Source organism: Rhinolophus sinicus, linkage group LG11, assembly GCF_036562045.2.
Source record: "Rhinolophus sinicus isolate RSC01 linkage group LG11, ASM3656204v1, whole genome shotgun sequence".
Lineage (NCBI taxonomy): Eukaryota > Metazoa > Chordata > Mammalia > Chiroptera > Rhinolophidae > Rhinolophus > Rhinolophus sinicus.
The window spans coordinates 75,914,381-75,930,164 of NC_133760.1; the positions used below are offsets into that span (position 1 = coordinate 75,914,381).

At 37.0% G+C, this 15,784-nt stretch overlaps 1 protein-coding gene across 6 annotated transcripts in view; it reads right to left on the reverse strand.

The window, feature by feature from the left end:
- ST7 (suppression of tumorigenicity 7) overlaps positions 1-15,784 on the reverse strand; it is a 257,050-nt gene that overhangs the window by 180,748 nt on the left and 60,518 nt on the right. The window contains exon 1 of one of the 6 annotated variants that reach the window (XM_019743205.2): positions 8,319-8,765. The exons of 4 other annotated variants lie outside the window; for them this stretch is intronic. In XM_019743205.2, the coding sequence (XP_019598764.2) occupies positions 8,319-8,340 (22 nt within the window). In that variant the 5' untranslated portion in view covers positions 8,341-8,765. Of the gene's footprint in view, positions 1-8,318; positions 8,776-15,784 lie in introns of those variants that run through there. One more of the 6 variants, XM_019743202.2, reaches the window with a different exon arrangement.

The window sequence follows — 15,784 nt, forward strand, 5'->3', positions numbered from 1 at the left end:
ATCCTCGATAAGCCCAAGATTCGTAAGTTTAGTACCAATGTTTTCTTCTATGCTATTTATTGTTTCAGGTCTTATGTTTAGGTCTTTGATCCATTTTGAGTTAATTTTGGTACATGGTGACAGACAGCAGTCTAGTTACATGGTGACAGAGAGCAGTTTAGTTTCTTTCTTTTGCATGTGGCTTTCTAATTTTCCCAACACCTTTTATTGAAGAGGCTTTCTTTTCTCATGTGCTTTTTGCTCCTTTGTCAAAAATTATCTGCATATATATATATATATGTAGGTTTCTGGGTTCTCAAATCTTTTCCATTGGTCTATGTGTCTGTTTTTCTGTCAATACCATGCTGTTTTGATTATTGTTGCTTTGTTGTATAATTTGAAGCCAGTGGGTGTGAGATCTTCAGCCTTGCTCATTTTTCTTAGAAATGCTTCAGCTATTGGGGTCTTCTGTGATTCCATATAAATCTGATGATTTTTTTGTTGTATTTGATTTTTAAATATGCCATTGGGATTTTGATGGGGATTGCATTAAATCTGTATATTGCTTTGGGTAATATGGCCATTTTAACTATGTTGATTCTTCCAGTCCATGAACACAGAATATCTTTCCATTTCTTTGTGTCTTCTTCAATTTATTTTAATAATGTCTTGTAGTTTTCAGTGTATAGGTCCTTCACATCCTTTGTTAAGTTTGTCTGTAGATATTTTATTCTTTTTGTTGCAATTGCAAAAGGAATTTTTTAATTCCTTTTTTTGAAATTTCATTGTTAATATATAGGAATGCAATGGATTTTTGTACATTGATTTTGTATCCTGTAACTTTACTGCATTTTTTTTTATTGTTTCTAATAGCTTTTTGGTGGAATCTTTAGGGCTTTCTATATAAAGAATCAGTCGTATGCAAAAAGTAACAATTTGACTTCTTCATTCCCAATTTGGATTCCTTTTATTTATTTCTTTTGCCTGAATTCTCAGTTTTAATGCTGTAAATAAACTGGTAGTTATAATACCTCATTATTTTTATTTAATTATCTTAAAAAATGATAAGTGGACTTAGATGAGATGTAGTCAAGTTATCAATATACATGGAGTATCAATATATAGCAGTTTACCTCTAACACATTTGGACAATAATAAAAGTCTATATGCTATTTTGTTTGTGTCACCTGCTCCTGCTCCAAAAGATGACAAGTAAGACTTGTTTACTGACATGTTTCTGATATGTATCAGTTATGTGTGATACACTCCTTAGCCTAGGAAATTTAATTACACTCAATATTTACCCCTATTAAGCCCACACATCATTCTACCTTAAGCCACAGTAGATTCAAATTTTAAAGAATGAGTGGTTAGTATATGTTAGGTTCCCTGCTACACTCTGGGCATGTATCTTCAATTGTTTTCAATTTCATTCAAAAGAGATCAGTGGTGTCTTGAATTATTAAACCATCGACTTTATTGAGAACCACAATGTAACACAGAATAGTGTGTTTCATATATGAACAGATATTATTGAACACTATTTTCTTAATTCAGTAACTGTTTGCAAGTTTATTTAAATATTTATTTATGTGACTATTATTCTCACTAATGTGGAAAACACTTGCACAAATAGTGTTTTAAGCAGAAAACTTTCCAGCTTCCAGCTGTCAGTGGCTTAAGCCAACTGGTCACTAGAGTGCTGTAACCAATTAGTGACTCCTGCCACGGAGGTGACGAGTACTGAGAAGTACACTGGGCACCCACCAACTCTGGCCCATTGCTCTAGTTTCATGCACTCTCCTCCCTTCAGATCTCCTAGTGTGCCCCGTCAAAGATCCCCACGATGGACCTTCTCCCCGGTCTTAGGAAGTGACATTTCCCTTTCTTTAGCCCATCTTTCCCACTGCTGGGGTCTACCCTCCGCTCTGGTACAGATGTGTTGGCCCAAGAAGGCATCTTCCCCTGCCACCAAGAGTTCATTGGATAAGCAACAATTTGGGCCAGGAGAGCTTAGACGGTAGATTGCCAAACCCTGGTAGAATGTGGTCGAGTTGTGATCTGAATCCAGACAATTGAGCACCTGAGTCTGTACCTTGTCACAGCATCCAGCATGTGGTTGCTGCCAATTCTACAACGTGTATTAAACTGCATCTTTGTCTTTCGGTTCATAATTATCTGAATCCATTATTAATACAAGTAAAATCTCTACAGAGACATATTACAAGTTATTATTTTAGTACAGTAAATGTGACTACATTACAGGACTTTTAAATAATTCAAAACATGCATTTTTTCTAATTGAAAACACATTAATGGGTGTGTTAATGAATGCTTTATACTTATTAGAAAAATATGAGATATGAATACTCTTCAAAAAACAGGTTTAAAAAATGACCATACATTTTATATTCTTGCATTCCACATGGCCTCATATTAAAAGTTTAACATTATTTGAACATAACTTATTGCACTGATTATTATTGTTAAAAATATACATTATCAGTGACTTTTCTGACTCAGAATCCATAACAACAATGAATCCTATTCACATCCTGTGAAACTCCATAGGGATTCCATGGGGAAAGTTCCATATATGGTAATTTTTCTCCATAGACTGCCCACAGTTTATACAGGATATGAATTTGCTCCACTGTAACAATGAAAACAACAGATCACTGAAATCTCATGTGTAATTTCTGCTGAACAAACTACATACTGACAATCAGGGAAACCAATACTCAAGTGAAAATAACTAACCACTTGATATTTTTATTCTATTTCTGGACTAACAGAATAAGTATATAAATATCCAAAAGAAAATAAATTTCCTATCTTATTTAGTTTAACATATTCTCTTGATACTAAAAATTATGATGTCAACTATTAATAGTCAAAAGGAAATTTCACATAAAAACTTATGTTGTCAAAAGGAGAGAAAAGATTAGACAGTAAGACAAGCTGAAAATGTTATATGAGCTTTAGCTTCCCAGGCTCTTGTATCACCACGTCCCAACATAAATCTCTATGAGCTATAATTATTTTTCCATATTTGTGACTTTAGCAATCTATGTTATTCTACTTATCTAAAGTCATGTAATATTTTTTTTTATATTCTGTGCTCTGAGTATAGACAGAGGTAATTTTTTGTGTGTACACTTAAGTATTTATATTTTTGCTTTAAGCAACATGAAAGCATTTTAAATCCAATACAGCTAAATACTAACAGCCAGATTAAAGGTGTAGAGGGGGAAAAAATGGCTGAACTACATAATGAACTCTTAGGAAAAAATGGCTGAACTATGTAATGAATTCCTAAACTACGTAGTTTCATACGATAAAAATTAATAAAGGGCGAAAGAAAATACAGTACTAAAATGTCATGCTAAGTACTAAATGTCAAACATACTAAGCGAAAATGTGATACAATTATTTAATAACTAGGGCTTATATTGAAAAGTTGTCCAGTTGTGAATAGCCTTTTTGGAATGACCACAGTTACTATTAACATCTGAGACGCTTCACAGAAATTATAGCAACACAACAGATTAACCGAGGTTAATCTCACACGATTAGTTGTCAACAATGGCCCCGAAATACACATTAAAAGGAGCCTGATTCATTTGCTTCTCTCTGAAAGAGATGCCTGTTTAATTATTAAGTTTCTTGGTGACCTACTATTACTAGAGTATATTCATTTGACTATCTCCCACACAGTAGCTCAAAATTTGAGATCATTCTTTTGTCCTTGGAAACATGGTACCACACTCAATATTAAAACTGAAAAGCTGTCACTTTTAATGCATTCATCAGTAATGAAAATAAAAGGCAACAGCTGACCTTTTGGTGTACACCAAAGACAAATCATACATACCCCAAATCCTTTCTGGCATCTGGCTACCTACCCAAGGTGATGTGGGAATCCGGAGAATGGCAGGGAAGACTTGTGGGCCACACACCAGAGCTAAAGAGAACTGACAGCCTACCACATGCGTCCACCATTTCCCCTTCACCACTAAGCAACTAAACATTACTGCTTTCTTGGTAGTTTGGTGATTTCTTTTTCCCCTTTCATAGATGCATTAGATATTCTTTTTAATGTATTACTACTATAACAAAATTTTAGGGGGAGAAATTAAACGATACTATTTGCCCCAGGAGCATCCTGTTTCTCAAAAGGTAAGTAAGGTATTGCTCTCTTCACTGGACTAATAAAGCAGGTGCTTTAGAAGGCACATTAATGTGTCAAACCAGGGCAAAACTCCCAACACAGCACATCGTGAGCCCTGAAAAATTAAACATGTGAGGGGAGAAAGGAGGAGGACTGGGCCGGATAAATGATAATTGAATAACAGTTCATCGAACTTGAAGTATTGACTCTTCAGAGAACAACTGGTTTCATCAGGAAGGATGTAACCAAGTGGCAGCAATGCAAATCCAGTTTTCCTTACGCCACGAAAAATTAAATTGTTCTCCCCCTTTATAAAATTTTAAGAAGAAACTACATTTTTGAAATTGTGTGGAATTCAATTGATCAATTTGAAAATATCATTAAATCAAATTAAGCACCCAAAATATGGATTTTAATGATGACTCCCCTCAACAAAGCTTTACTGATAGTACTTTCTTCTTAAACCTAATTTATTCTCACCACAGAAATTAAAATTTTATTTCCTCAAAGCAGATAAAAAGCAAACATACTGATCCCATTTTTAGACATGGGAAATTTCAGCAGAGGAAAAACTCAGTGAAATACATCAAGATGGTAAAAAAGTTACAGAAGCCACACTTCCTGTTTTGTAACGATTAATCTACACATAACATAGAACACTTCCATTTCAAAGTGGGCCAAAATAGATTGTGGCCAAACTACACAACCATGGGAGAGTCAGATCCACTTAGTCAGAAAAAATAAGAGTGGCACTGTTGGAGACATTCACTTAAAACGATGTCATAAGATATTCACTAAAACAATGTCAGACAGAATTTATTAATTTTGTTGTCATTATTATGTAAGTCTTACTAGAGGAACAAGGGTGTACTCTTTCAGGTGAATTTTGTGGTCATTTCCAAGGCTGTTTGTGTGGCAGAGTGGTGGGGAGAGGGACTTTTTGGTATTTAAACCAAGCAATACTACTTCAGTGTGACAGAACATGTTATCATGTGATACCCTGGCTGATGCAAATTCCTGATCTCCAAGGTCTGAAACATAAAGTCAACTGAATCAATCCAGTACTTGAAAATGAAGACATTGACATTTCCTTCTCTTACAGGCAAAGAGCAAGGAGGAGAGAAACAAAATTTGGAAGAGCCATTTACACATGACTCTATGGAAATGATGTCAGAACAGTGACTACCTTCTGATGAGGAGCGGTAATATTGACTGGGAAGGCTGGTCACAAGTGAACTTTCTGGAGTAACAGAAATGTTGTTTCTTTATCTGGGTAGTAGTTCTATGAGTGTAAATATAGGTGAAAGTTCACTGAGCTGCACACCTTGGATTATGCATTTTATTGTATGTAAACCATACCTCAATTTAAAGAATGAAAGCATCCAGTACAAGTAAAGCACTGCAACCAGAATCAAGGGTAAGAATCATGAAATCAGAATGTTAGGAAAAAACTGACCTTTCCAAGTTCCAGCACAGCATTGTACACAGGGCATATTTATTATAAAAATTTAATAAGAATATCCCAGGGGGTTTGGAAGATCCCATCTGAACTAATTAGAGCTTCAAATGTGACTATTTTTCTAAATATTCTAAATATAGATAGTTTCAGGCTACATCATAGCCTTTAAAAGGTGGACATTAAAGGCCTAGAAAGCTATGCTCAAAACACAAAAAAATCTACTTGTTGTAACTCTGAGTACAGATTTAAGGCATCTCCTTATGTGAAGAAGGAAGTCCAATCTCAACACTTAACAATCACTGACAGTACGACTCTATCCACGGTCTTCTAGTGACAAGCAAGAAACAAAACTTAATACTAAGTAAAGTTAAAAAAAAAAATAAAGCCAGAAGCTTGTATGACGGTGTTCTGTCTTCTGAATAGTATTCTGACTGTTCAGTAATCTGGTAGCTATGGAAACCAAAAGCAACCAGCAGTTTTCAAACATACCACATAGCACATGGGTGATATTAATACCAAAAGTCACGTTTGATGATCAACAAAGGCTGTTTTTGCCAGAATGGAGTTTATAGTTCAAGAATCCAAAGACACCCACCCTGAGTTTCAGCTTCCATTTTCAGCTACACAAAGTAATAAGACTAATTTTCCTTTGGTAGATAAATTTTCTGTCCATACTTAGGTTCCTACATTAACAAAATTCTATGACTGAAATGAAACTGGTAGGTCTTTGCCTCTTAATAATCTGTTTCCATTTCTAGGATGACAATGAAGGAGATGAAAAGTTTCAGCCTTTGGGGATTTTGATTTTAAGCTGGTTATTAAGAAATAAAAGACTCAGAAAGAAGCTTTGACCCTCCCCACTTTCCCGCCCAAGAGATTCAGAAGGAAGGATCTACCCCAGGAAGCAAAACCTGGGCTGGTCACATCAGCAGGCTGAACAGAATTCTGTGTGACAGATGGGAGGGCATCGAACAGGGGCCTGTCTACTGGGTTACCCCGTGTCTGTCTCATTGCTTCTGGACTGCCTCGCCATAACTGACTTGCCACGTGTGTTCTGCTCTTCCTCAATTACCTGTAAGTCACCCATTCTCACTTCTGAAATCTAAGATTCCATTCCCCTCCTTTTTACTTTGTCCAAAATGGCATATATACCCAGTTTTACCTCACCATCTTCGGAATTGTCATGCTTATGTGAATTCCCCATGCACATGTATTAAAATTTTATTTTTTCCTATTAATCTGTCTCTGGTGATTTGGTTATTAGCCCAGCTAGAGCTTAGAAGGTGAGAGGAAAAATACCACATATACCAGGGGTGCCAAAAAACATGTACACATGACTTGTACTCATCTTTTGTTATCGGTATATATTGAATATTACAATTTTAATACAGCTTTTTCCTTTCTTAAAATGTGTATACATTTTCTTGACCATATATACATATATATTCCCCCACAAGAATAATTCCCAATGTACAATTCAGTGAATTAGAAAAATATTTTTAAATTATTAGAAAATAATATTGTCACATGTTGAATAGGACACTGCATTTCATTGTTAATATACTTTGACCTTGATTAGGCAATGTAGTAATTTCAAAAATGGGAAGCTACCAGAAACAGCAAAAGAAATCAACCCTGAAAGAAAGCCAATCAGGAAACAAAAGAACTGAGGATTATAAGCTCTCTTGAAATACTAGTATTCTGGAATAATCACCTAGCTGTGTACAAATGTGAAGTCACACTGATCACCTGAGATCAGAAGAAGTCGAATTATAAATTCCTAAGAAATGTGTTTCTTACATTTCTGCCCTAGCCCTCTACTCCTCTCAGAGACAGCATCCTGCCAATTTTTAATGTTCTAGGCCAGCAGGTTGCGTCTCTTCAGAAATTCTTAACTGTCACCTTTGCTCATAGACAAAGACCAAATATCTTGCAGAGCCTGTACAGCTGCATCGACAAGTCATATTATTCTACGTCCAACATTAAATAATCCTCAAATTACCCAGGCTGGTCGTCATTTTATAAATCCTAGTTTTAGCTGCCTGCAAGTGCTGTCCAGCCCAGCCCACTGTGCAGGCCTGTCTGCACCAAAGCAATTTTGTTGTATAAGTTTTAAGACAGAGATGATGCTGCTGGACAGGACACTGGCCAGCATATCAAAATTGAAGGCACTGTGCAAAAAAAAAAAAAAAAAAAATCCATCTTCAAAAATAAAGCATATTTCTTACTCTTTTATAATCCATATAAAACGTCTACTATATTTTTATAAAAATAAGGAGGAAGAGGTTATGATGATACTTTTATCCTTTTAGATTAAAAAATGTAAGCCCTTCTTTTCTTTCTAATAAGCACTATCATCTCAGGTGCTCCCAGGATCTATTTCGGGGTTTAAGGATCATTTGAGAACCCACAACAATAGATCCGTGACAGACATGATCCCATCAATTAACACTTTCTGGGAGGCAGCCTGGATTCCCGGGTCCTTCCCTCCTCCTGGAGGCCTGGCTGTGAACACAGTGACATCTCTGGCCTTAAGGATGAATAGCCCATCTAAGGGGGAATCCCTTCCCCAGACCAATTCCTTTGTAATTAGAGTCAAATACAAAGCCTGTTAATGACATAAGGCAAAGTGATATGAACTCCAAGCCAATGAAACCATGACAGGAAGCAGATTTCTCAACAGCAAAGAAGTGGGATCCATTTACTTACATGAAGATTCAGTGCCAAACATGGCTGGCTCCAGAGGCTGCTTTAAAAAAATTAGAAGGGAAAAAAAGGAAGGAGGAAAAGGCGAGTAGGAGCTGGAGAGATGAGCCTCTGCACAGCAGGGGTCACGAGGACAGACAATGCAGTCCAGGCTGTGTCCAGCTGCCAGATTCTCCTCTTACAGGCTTCAGTGTTGTCCCGAGTGACTGCAAAGCAAGGTCTCCTCCAGCACCAAAAACCAAAACCAAAGAGCTGCTTCTGGAAATCCAATAGGGAAAGACAGGCGACGTGGCTCTGCAGAGATGCAATGAGGCAGGTCTGGCAGTAGCTGCCACAGAGGATACTGCAACCCCAGCCCTGCCGTAGCAGTAAGACAATAGCAGGGCTCATGCAGACACAGCTGACGTCAGAGCCCTGCACGGACGGACTGCCTGCGAGTCACAGGCTCAGGGCCTGGGGGAAGCAGCGAGCAAAGGGGAATGCCTTTGTCACAAAAACGCAGGAGATCAAGAGCCACGTATATAGTCCCCTCCTGACAGGTCTTCATCCTGTAATACACCAAGCACTAAAAAGAGACCTCAACGAAATTTAAATATTGGCTTCATAGCAACTAACCACAAAGATACGCAGATCAGGGTTCTTGGTTTTAGGCGGCAAGTAGAATTTTTCAAGGGAATTAAGACTATCAGAAATGAGAAGAATAAATAATTTACCTTTAAAAATAACTGTAGAACTCATTGTTTTTTCTCTGGGCTTATGGTAGACTGACAGATCAAGGGTGTACACTCAATTACAAATACGTGAAGACATGCATACTATTGCACATACATTTTGGGCATATAAACACACAGCTGTAACAGGCACACAGTGAGCACTCAAATTATTAGGTATTTTGCAACTATTTTTCAAATGTGAAAAACCACTGCTCTAGGAACCTACCCTATTCCTTTTGCCTTATTTTTCTTCATTTTTCCTAATGAGAATTCCCATTTTCCAGAGTAACTCAGTCATTTTAAGGCTGTGTGCACACACCTGTGTCCACCTATGTGCAAGGGGGCACTTATGACCAACAAACACAATTCCTTTTAACCTAGCCATGCAAAGAAATAATTGAAGATACGAATATTTTGTCTCTTGACTCACTTGACAAATAAGTCTTCCTGCATTACTTTCACTCTCACATATTTGGTTTAAAAAAATGAAAAGCTAGAAGTATACAGACTTCTATTAAAACGTCTATTAGTACAAGCAATGAAAGGAGTCTTGTTTGAATGCTTTAAAAGTACTGAAATGTACAAAGTGTGTGCATATGTGTACTCCCATAATCCCACACTTTTTAAAATATATAAAGTAGGAAGTTTAAGAGCTCGTTTCTTCTCCATTCATTCATCCAAAGTGTATATTTTTCCAAATATTTTCTTATGTTTACAAAGACATGTCTTTATATAATATAGCTTTAAACATTAAATTTGTATATGAATGTGGAACTGAAAATTACCATCTAAAATATCATTAATAGCTTTTCTGGTCAGTGTATGTAGATCCATCTCATCCTTTTAATGGTTGAGTAATATTCCATTGTGTGGATGTAGCATAATTTATTCAAGATAATTTGACCTTCAGCTAACTGAAAATAAGAAAATGCAATGATGCTACAGAAGCTAAAGAACAAATATTTTGTTGTAGAAAAGAATAACCATAACTAATATTTACTGAGTGTTTACTATGTGCCAGATACTATTCGAGAACTTTACGTGTATTAACTTACTTAATCTTCATAACAGCCCTACGAGGTAGACACTGCTATTATCCACACTTGATAGATGGTGAAATAATTTGCCAAGGTCACGAAGGTAATAAATGAGAAGCTAGGATTCAAACCTAGCCAGTCTGGTTCCAAAGCATATGTTCTTAACTACTCTTCCATAATGCCTCTTGAGAAATGAATACATAATTACCAAAATTATATTATAAGAATTCAACTAAAATAAAGGAAAACAGAAGTCAATTAAAAATGGGGAGGGAAAAAAAAACCTTCAAAGAGAAAGGTCACCAGAGAAATCTAAAAATGACAGGAAGGACTGAACTAAAAACCGCAGGAATTAAGAAAAATGTGTATCTCCCAAAATAATCAGTCAGGTCATCAACCAGGGGAGAATATCAATAACGGTGCTGAGATATACCTGTAGAACTTGGAAAGGGCAATATACTTCTAAAGGGTTGAAACCAGAATAAGATCTAGTTTAAATAGCAGACCAGATACTGCACATGAATGGACACACAAATGGTAGATGGATGTGGCCATCAGAAAGGCAAGAAGTAGAATGAGAAAAGATCCCTGGGTAAGAGACATTTCCCACCAGAAGCCACACAGTCTAGATGCAATAACTGCTTTGCCAACTCACTGATAAAGCTTCTTTGTTCAGCTCAGACGTGAGGGCATATATACGCATACACACGTACATTTTTCTGAGCGTCTATATTTATTTCTTGGCACAGACTTCTAAGAGTAAGTTAAAGGCTGTGACATTTTTCAAGAAGTCTACTTTTTAGATAAGTATGATAAAAACATCATGTATTTCACTTGCCAGCAAAATTGGACACAAATGACAACCTGTGACTCCTAGTACGGTTTCTATAACCTCTGGAGGCCTGAAGTATTTCTAAACACTTTGATGGTTGGGATCCATGTCACTGAAACTCCATATGTGACAAAACGGATTCCAAAAATTTAGTTCACTCCAATTTCTTCCTATAGTTAGCTGGCACGATCTCAAAGAATGAAGACAAATTTTAGTGTGTTGCCTGAGGAGAATGTAATAAACAAAGAATAAAAGTGATCTGACATCACCCATGACACACCACAAAATCACATAATACATTCCAAAACCAAAGCGATCCTGGGTTGTCAATTCTGTCTAATTATGCCTGCCTGCCTGCGACTTTGCCCTTCCACTAGTAAAGAGAACACTATTAATTTCAGGATAAAATTAGCAATAAAAGAAAAGATAAATATTCAAAATAATTAGTGGTCAAAATAATTATTGTTAAACTAGAATGCTGCTGATAAAGAAAAATAATAATGAAAATCATAAAGTAAGTCACTAGTCACTATTAGAGGAAATCCCATTTATAAATTCACTCAACTACTTCCAGGGAGCCTGCTGCTCTGCACTCTGGGGGTCCAGCATGAACAAACTCCCTCCTCTAGGAGCTTATATTCTAGTGGGTGAGACAGCCAAACAAATAGGCAATATATCAACAGGCGGTATGTGTGATAAAGAAAGAGGAGTTAGAGGATGAGGAGTGATTGAATGGAAGGGTATTTTAGGTTAAATTGTTAGGTAATACTACCCTTTTAAAAAGATGACATTTCAACAGAGGCCTGAAAAAACTAAGGGGGACCCACCATGGATAATATGGAAACCACATGGGAGGAAAAGCATTCCAGAAAAAAAAAAAATTTAAATAAATCTACTCTTGAATCATCAAGAATCGGTTTTCCATTGGAAGATGTCCCTCTCGGTGTTGTGATGATGACATTTAGTACAAAAGCAGTTGTGCTAATTGTGCTGATAGCAAAATAAATGCTCTTTTCTAATCCAAAAGACTTCAATCTCCCATGAACTGAAAACATATGTGTTCTTTTCCTTAAAGTTTAATAGACTAAATATGCCTGTATTTGCAAACATGTGTTTATAAAAATCACCATAGACGACAACATTCGAAACAGCTTCCTAGCACATCAGACAACTAATTTAATTAATGTATCTATGAATGTGGTAATAACTTAAACTACATATTCTCTCCAGAGTACACACAATAATTTTGAAAGTGTCATAGCTGTAATTTATCTGGAGCCACTTCCTCTGTTCACATTAAAATTTTATTTTCTGGGCCAGCCCAGTGGCTCAGGTGGTTGGAGCACCAGCCACGTCCCTAATGCCAAAGGCCGCCGGTTCGATTCCCACATGGGCCAGTGAGCTGCGCCCTCTACAGCTAAGATTGTGAACAACAGCCCTCTACAGCTAGGATTGTGAACAACAGCTCTCCCTGGAGCTGTGCTGCGGTGAGCAACCGGAGGTTGGTGTGAGCTGCCGTGAGCTGCCGTGAGCTGACGTGTGCTACCGTGAGTGGCCAGCAGCCAATGAGAGCTGCCGCGAGCTGCTGTGAACAGCCGACCAACGACCGGCGACCGACCAACGACCGGCGACCGGAGCTGCATCCTACAACTAGACTGAGAAACAATGGCTTAAAACCCAGGGTGCAGGGGCAAAAAAAAAAGAGAAATAAAGAAAGAAATTCAAAACACACACACATATGGGGGGGGGGGTCGGTACTAGGTCCACTGGCTTTAAAGCAACTCTAAAATAGAAAAATATGGGCAATACGGGCTTATAAAAAAACATATTTCAGGTAATTAATTAGATGTTTTATCTTCAAAAAAATTCACCACATAAGTCCTTCACATAGCAAGCTCCTAAAAGTTGTATTTTAAATTGTCAATTACACAAAAAATTTGATTTGCACACCATAGTTAGCTGTCTTGCCAAAGGTCCATCCACTGGGATTTTGTCACTACACTGGGTCTGGAAAGTGGGTCTTTGCCCTGGTGAAAAATCTTCCACAAGACTTGTTCTTTAGTTGAAAAGGAATCTGTCAGAAAACTGTGTCACCATTACCCCAAAATTCAAATTTAAGGTACTATAATTTTGAATTAGTTGCACAAATTTGGGGCAAAGACTCATGTCCTTACCTCCGTAGTAGCACTTCACATCCCAACCCTACCTTCACACCATCCAATCTAAGGGAATCCCCCACTTTCTCATCAAGCAAGTGCCACCCATGGTTAGATTAATCTTAACTTCATTCCAGAACCTGTACCAATTTGCCATTCAGTGAAACTAGAAATTGAAAACAAGGCTATGCAGTTGTGGGGCTTTTTTGTTTGTTTTTGTTTTGTTTTAATGTTGAATTTTTTTTTTTTTTTTTGGATAATTTTTATTTTTTTTTAAGGAGGGCACAGCTCACAGTGGCCCATACAGGGATCGAACTAGCAACCTTGGTGTTATTCACACCATGCTTTAACCAACTGAGTTAACTGGCCACCCCAAGACTATGCAGTTTTTAACAGACTAGTTATCCATAAGAAAAATCTGGACATATTAACACTCAGAAAATTTCAGATAAAAACTGAAATTCTCCAATTCATTTCATTATGTTAACTCCACCTAAAAGATAGGGCTACACACATCACAAAACAAACACCACAATGCAAAAAATGGTTTACAGAAACCACAAGCTCTCTGTAGACAGTGTATATATTTTATTCTCTATGTGGCATAATCTGAACTCAGATGTTTATACTCTTAAACCTTCTGGCCAGAGGGGACAAATGTGGATTAATTACGGGTTGCAGTTTATCTTAAGTCTGCTTGAGTATGACCTAAATGGAAATAGGAGAAACGAGAAGGGTATGCGGAGAAATTCCCTTCAGTACTCATCCTAAATTATCACAGTTTATGCACAACAAATGCATACAGATTAAGGAATAAATTCATGCATATTACATTTAAAAGTACAAGCACAACCAACACAATTTCTTAAATATATAAATTCAAAATATTTTATTTTTAAGTAATTCCAGAATATATTTCAAACTTAATTTTACCTGTATAATCCATAGTGAAGCAATAGGCAGGAAAGCAGATATTTCTAAGGTATAACACTATCAGACACAAAGTGAAACAGCTCTCTGAACAGGCAGAGCGCTGTGGGGAAAGCCTCCTGCATGTGACAGAAAGCACACACACACTTCTGCTTATCTCAACTCAGGCTGCAACAGTCGTGGCTCTGCTCCCTCTGCCTGTTCTTATAAAGTCATTTAGAATAGTCTCTCTAGAAAAGAACCGTTATTTCTTCCCATTTAATTTCTGTCGTATCAGTTTAAAACGAGGAAAAAACTAAATCTTCTTTCTCTAAGTGAAAACACAAGATAGCTATACTTTATCTTGATACTCAATGTTCCAAACATATATAACCTGAAAGGTGTCAGCGCCCAAAGTTTTAGAAAGAATATAATTTTGTCGTTACAGAAATCAAGTATCACAATAAAGAGAGTCACATGAATTTTTTGGCTTCCCCGTGCATGTAAACGTTATGTTTATACTATATAAAGTGTGTAATAGCATTATGTCTAAAAAAACCAATGTATGTACCTTAATTAAAAATACTTTATTGCTAAAAAATGCTAACCCTCATCTAAACCGTCAGCAAATCATAATCGTATTGCTGGTGGAGGGTCTTGCTTCAGTGCTGATAGCTGCTGACCGATCAGGGTGGTGGTTGTTGAAGGCTGGGGTGGCTGTGGCAATTTCATAAAATAAGACAATGAAGCTTGCCTCATCAACTGACGCTTCCTTTCATGGACAATGTCCCTGCAGCATGCAATGATGTCTGATAGCATTTTACCCCCACTGACATTACCTCTCAAACTCTGCTGCTGCTTTATCAACTAAGTTTATGTTATATTCTAAACCCTTGCTGTCATTTCAATGTACTTCACAGCATCTTCACCAAGAGTAGACTCCATCTCAAGAAACTATTTTCTTTGCTCATCCATAAGAAGCAGCTCCTCATCCGTTCAAGTTTTGTCATGAGATTCCAGCAATTCAGCCACATCTCCAGGTTCCACTTCTAATTCTAGTTCTCCTGCTGTTTCCACCACATCTTCAGTTACTTCCTCCACTGAGGCTTGAACCCTTCAAAGCAATCCATGAAGGTTGGAATGAAGTTCTTCCAAACTCCTGTTAATGTTGATATTTTTACCAATTCCCATGAATCACTAATGTTAATGGCGTTTAAAATGGTGAATCCTTTCCAGAAGGTTTTCAATTGACTTTGCCCAGACCCATCAAAGGAATTACTATCTCTGGCAGCTGCGTAGCCTTATAAAATGTATTTCTTAATAATACTTGGAAATCTAAATTACTCCTTGGTCCATGGGCTGCAGAATGGCTGTTATGTTAGCAGGCATGAAAACAACATTAATCTCATGGTAAATCTCCTTCAGAGCTCATGGGTGTCCAGATGCATTGTTAATGAGTTGTAATATTTTGAAAGGAATTTTTTTTTTCTGAGCAGTAAGTCTCAACAATGGGCTTAAAATATCCAATAAACCATGTTTAAACAAATGTACTATAATTCAAGCTTTGTTATTCTATTTATAAAGCACAGGCAGAGTAGATTTAGCATAATTCTTAAGTGACCTATGATTTTCAGATGGCAAATGAGCATTGGCTTCAACATAAAGTCAGCAGCTGCATAAGCCTCTAACAAGAGAGTCAGCCTGTCCTTTGAAGCTTTGAAGCCAGGCACTGACTTCTCCTTTCCATCTATTCAATTCCTAGATGGCATCTTCTTCCAAAATAAAGCTGTTTGAAAATCTGTTGTTTAGTGCAGCCATCTTC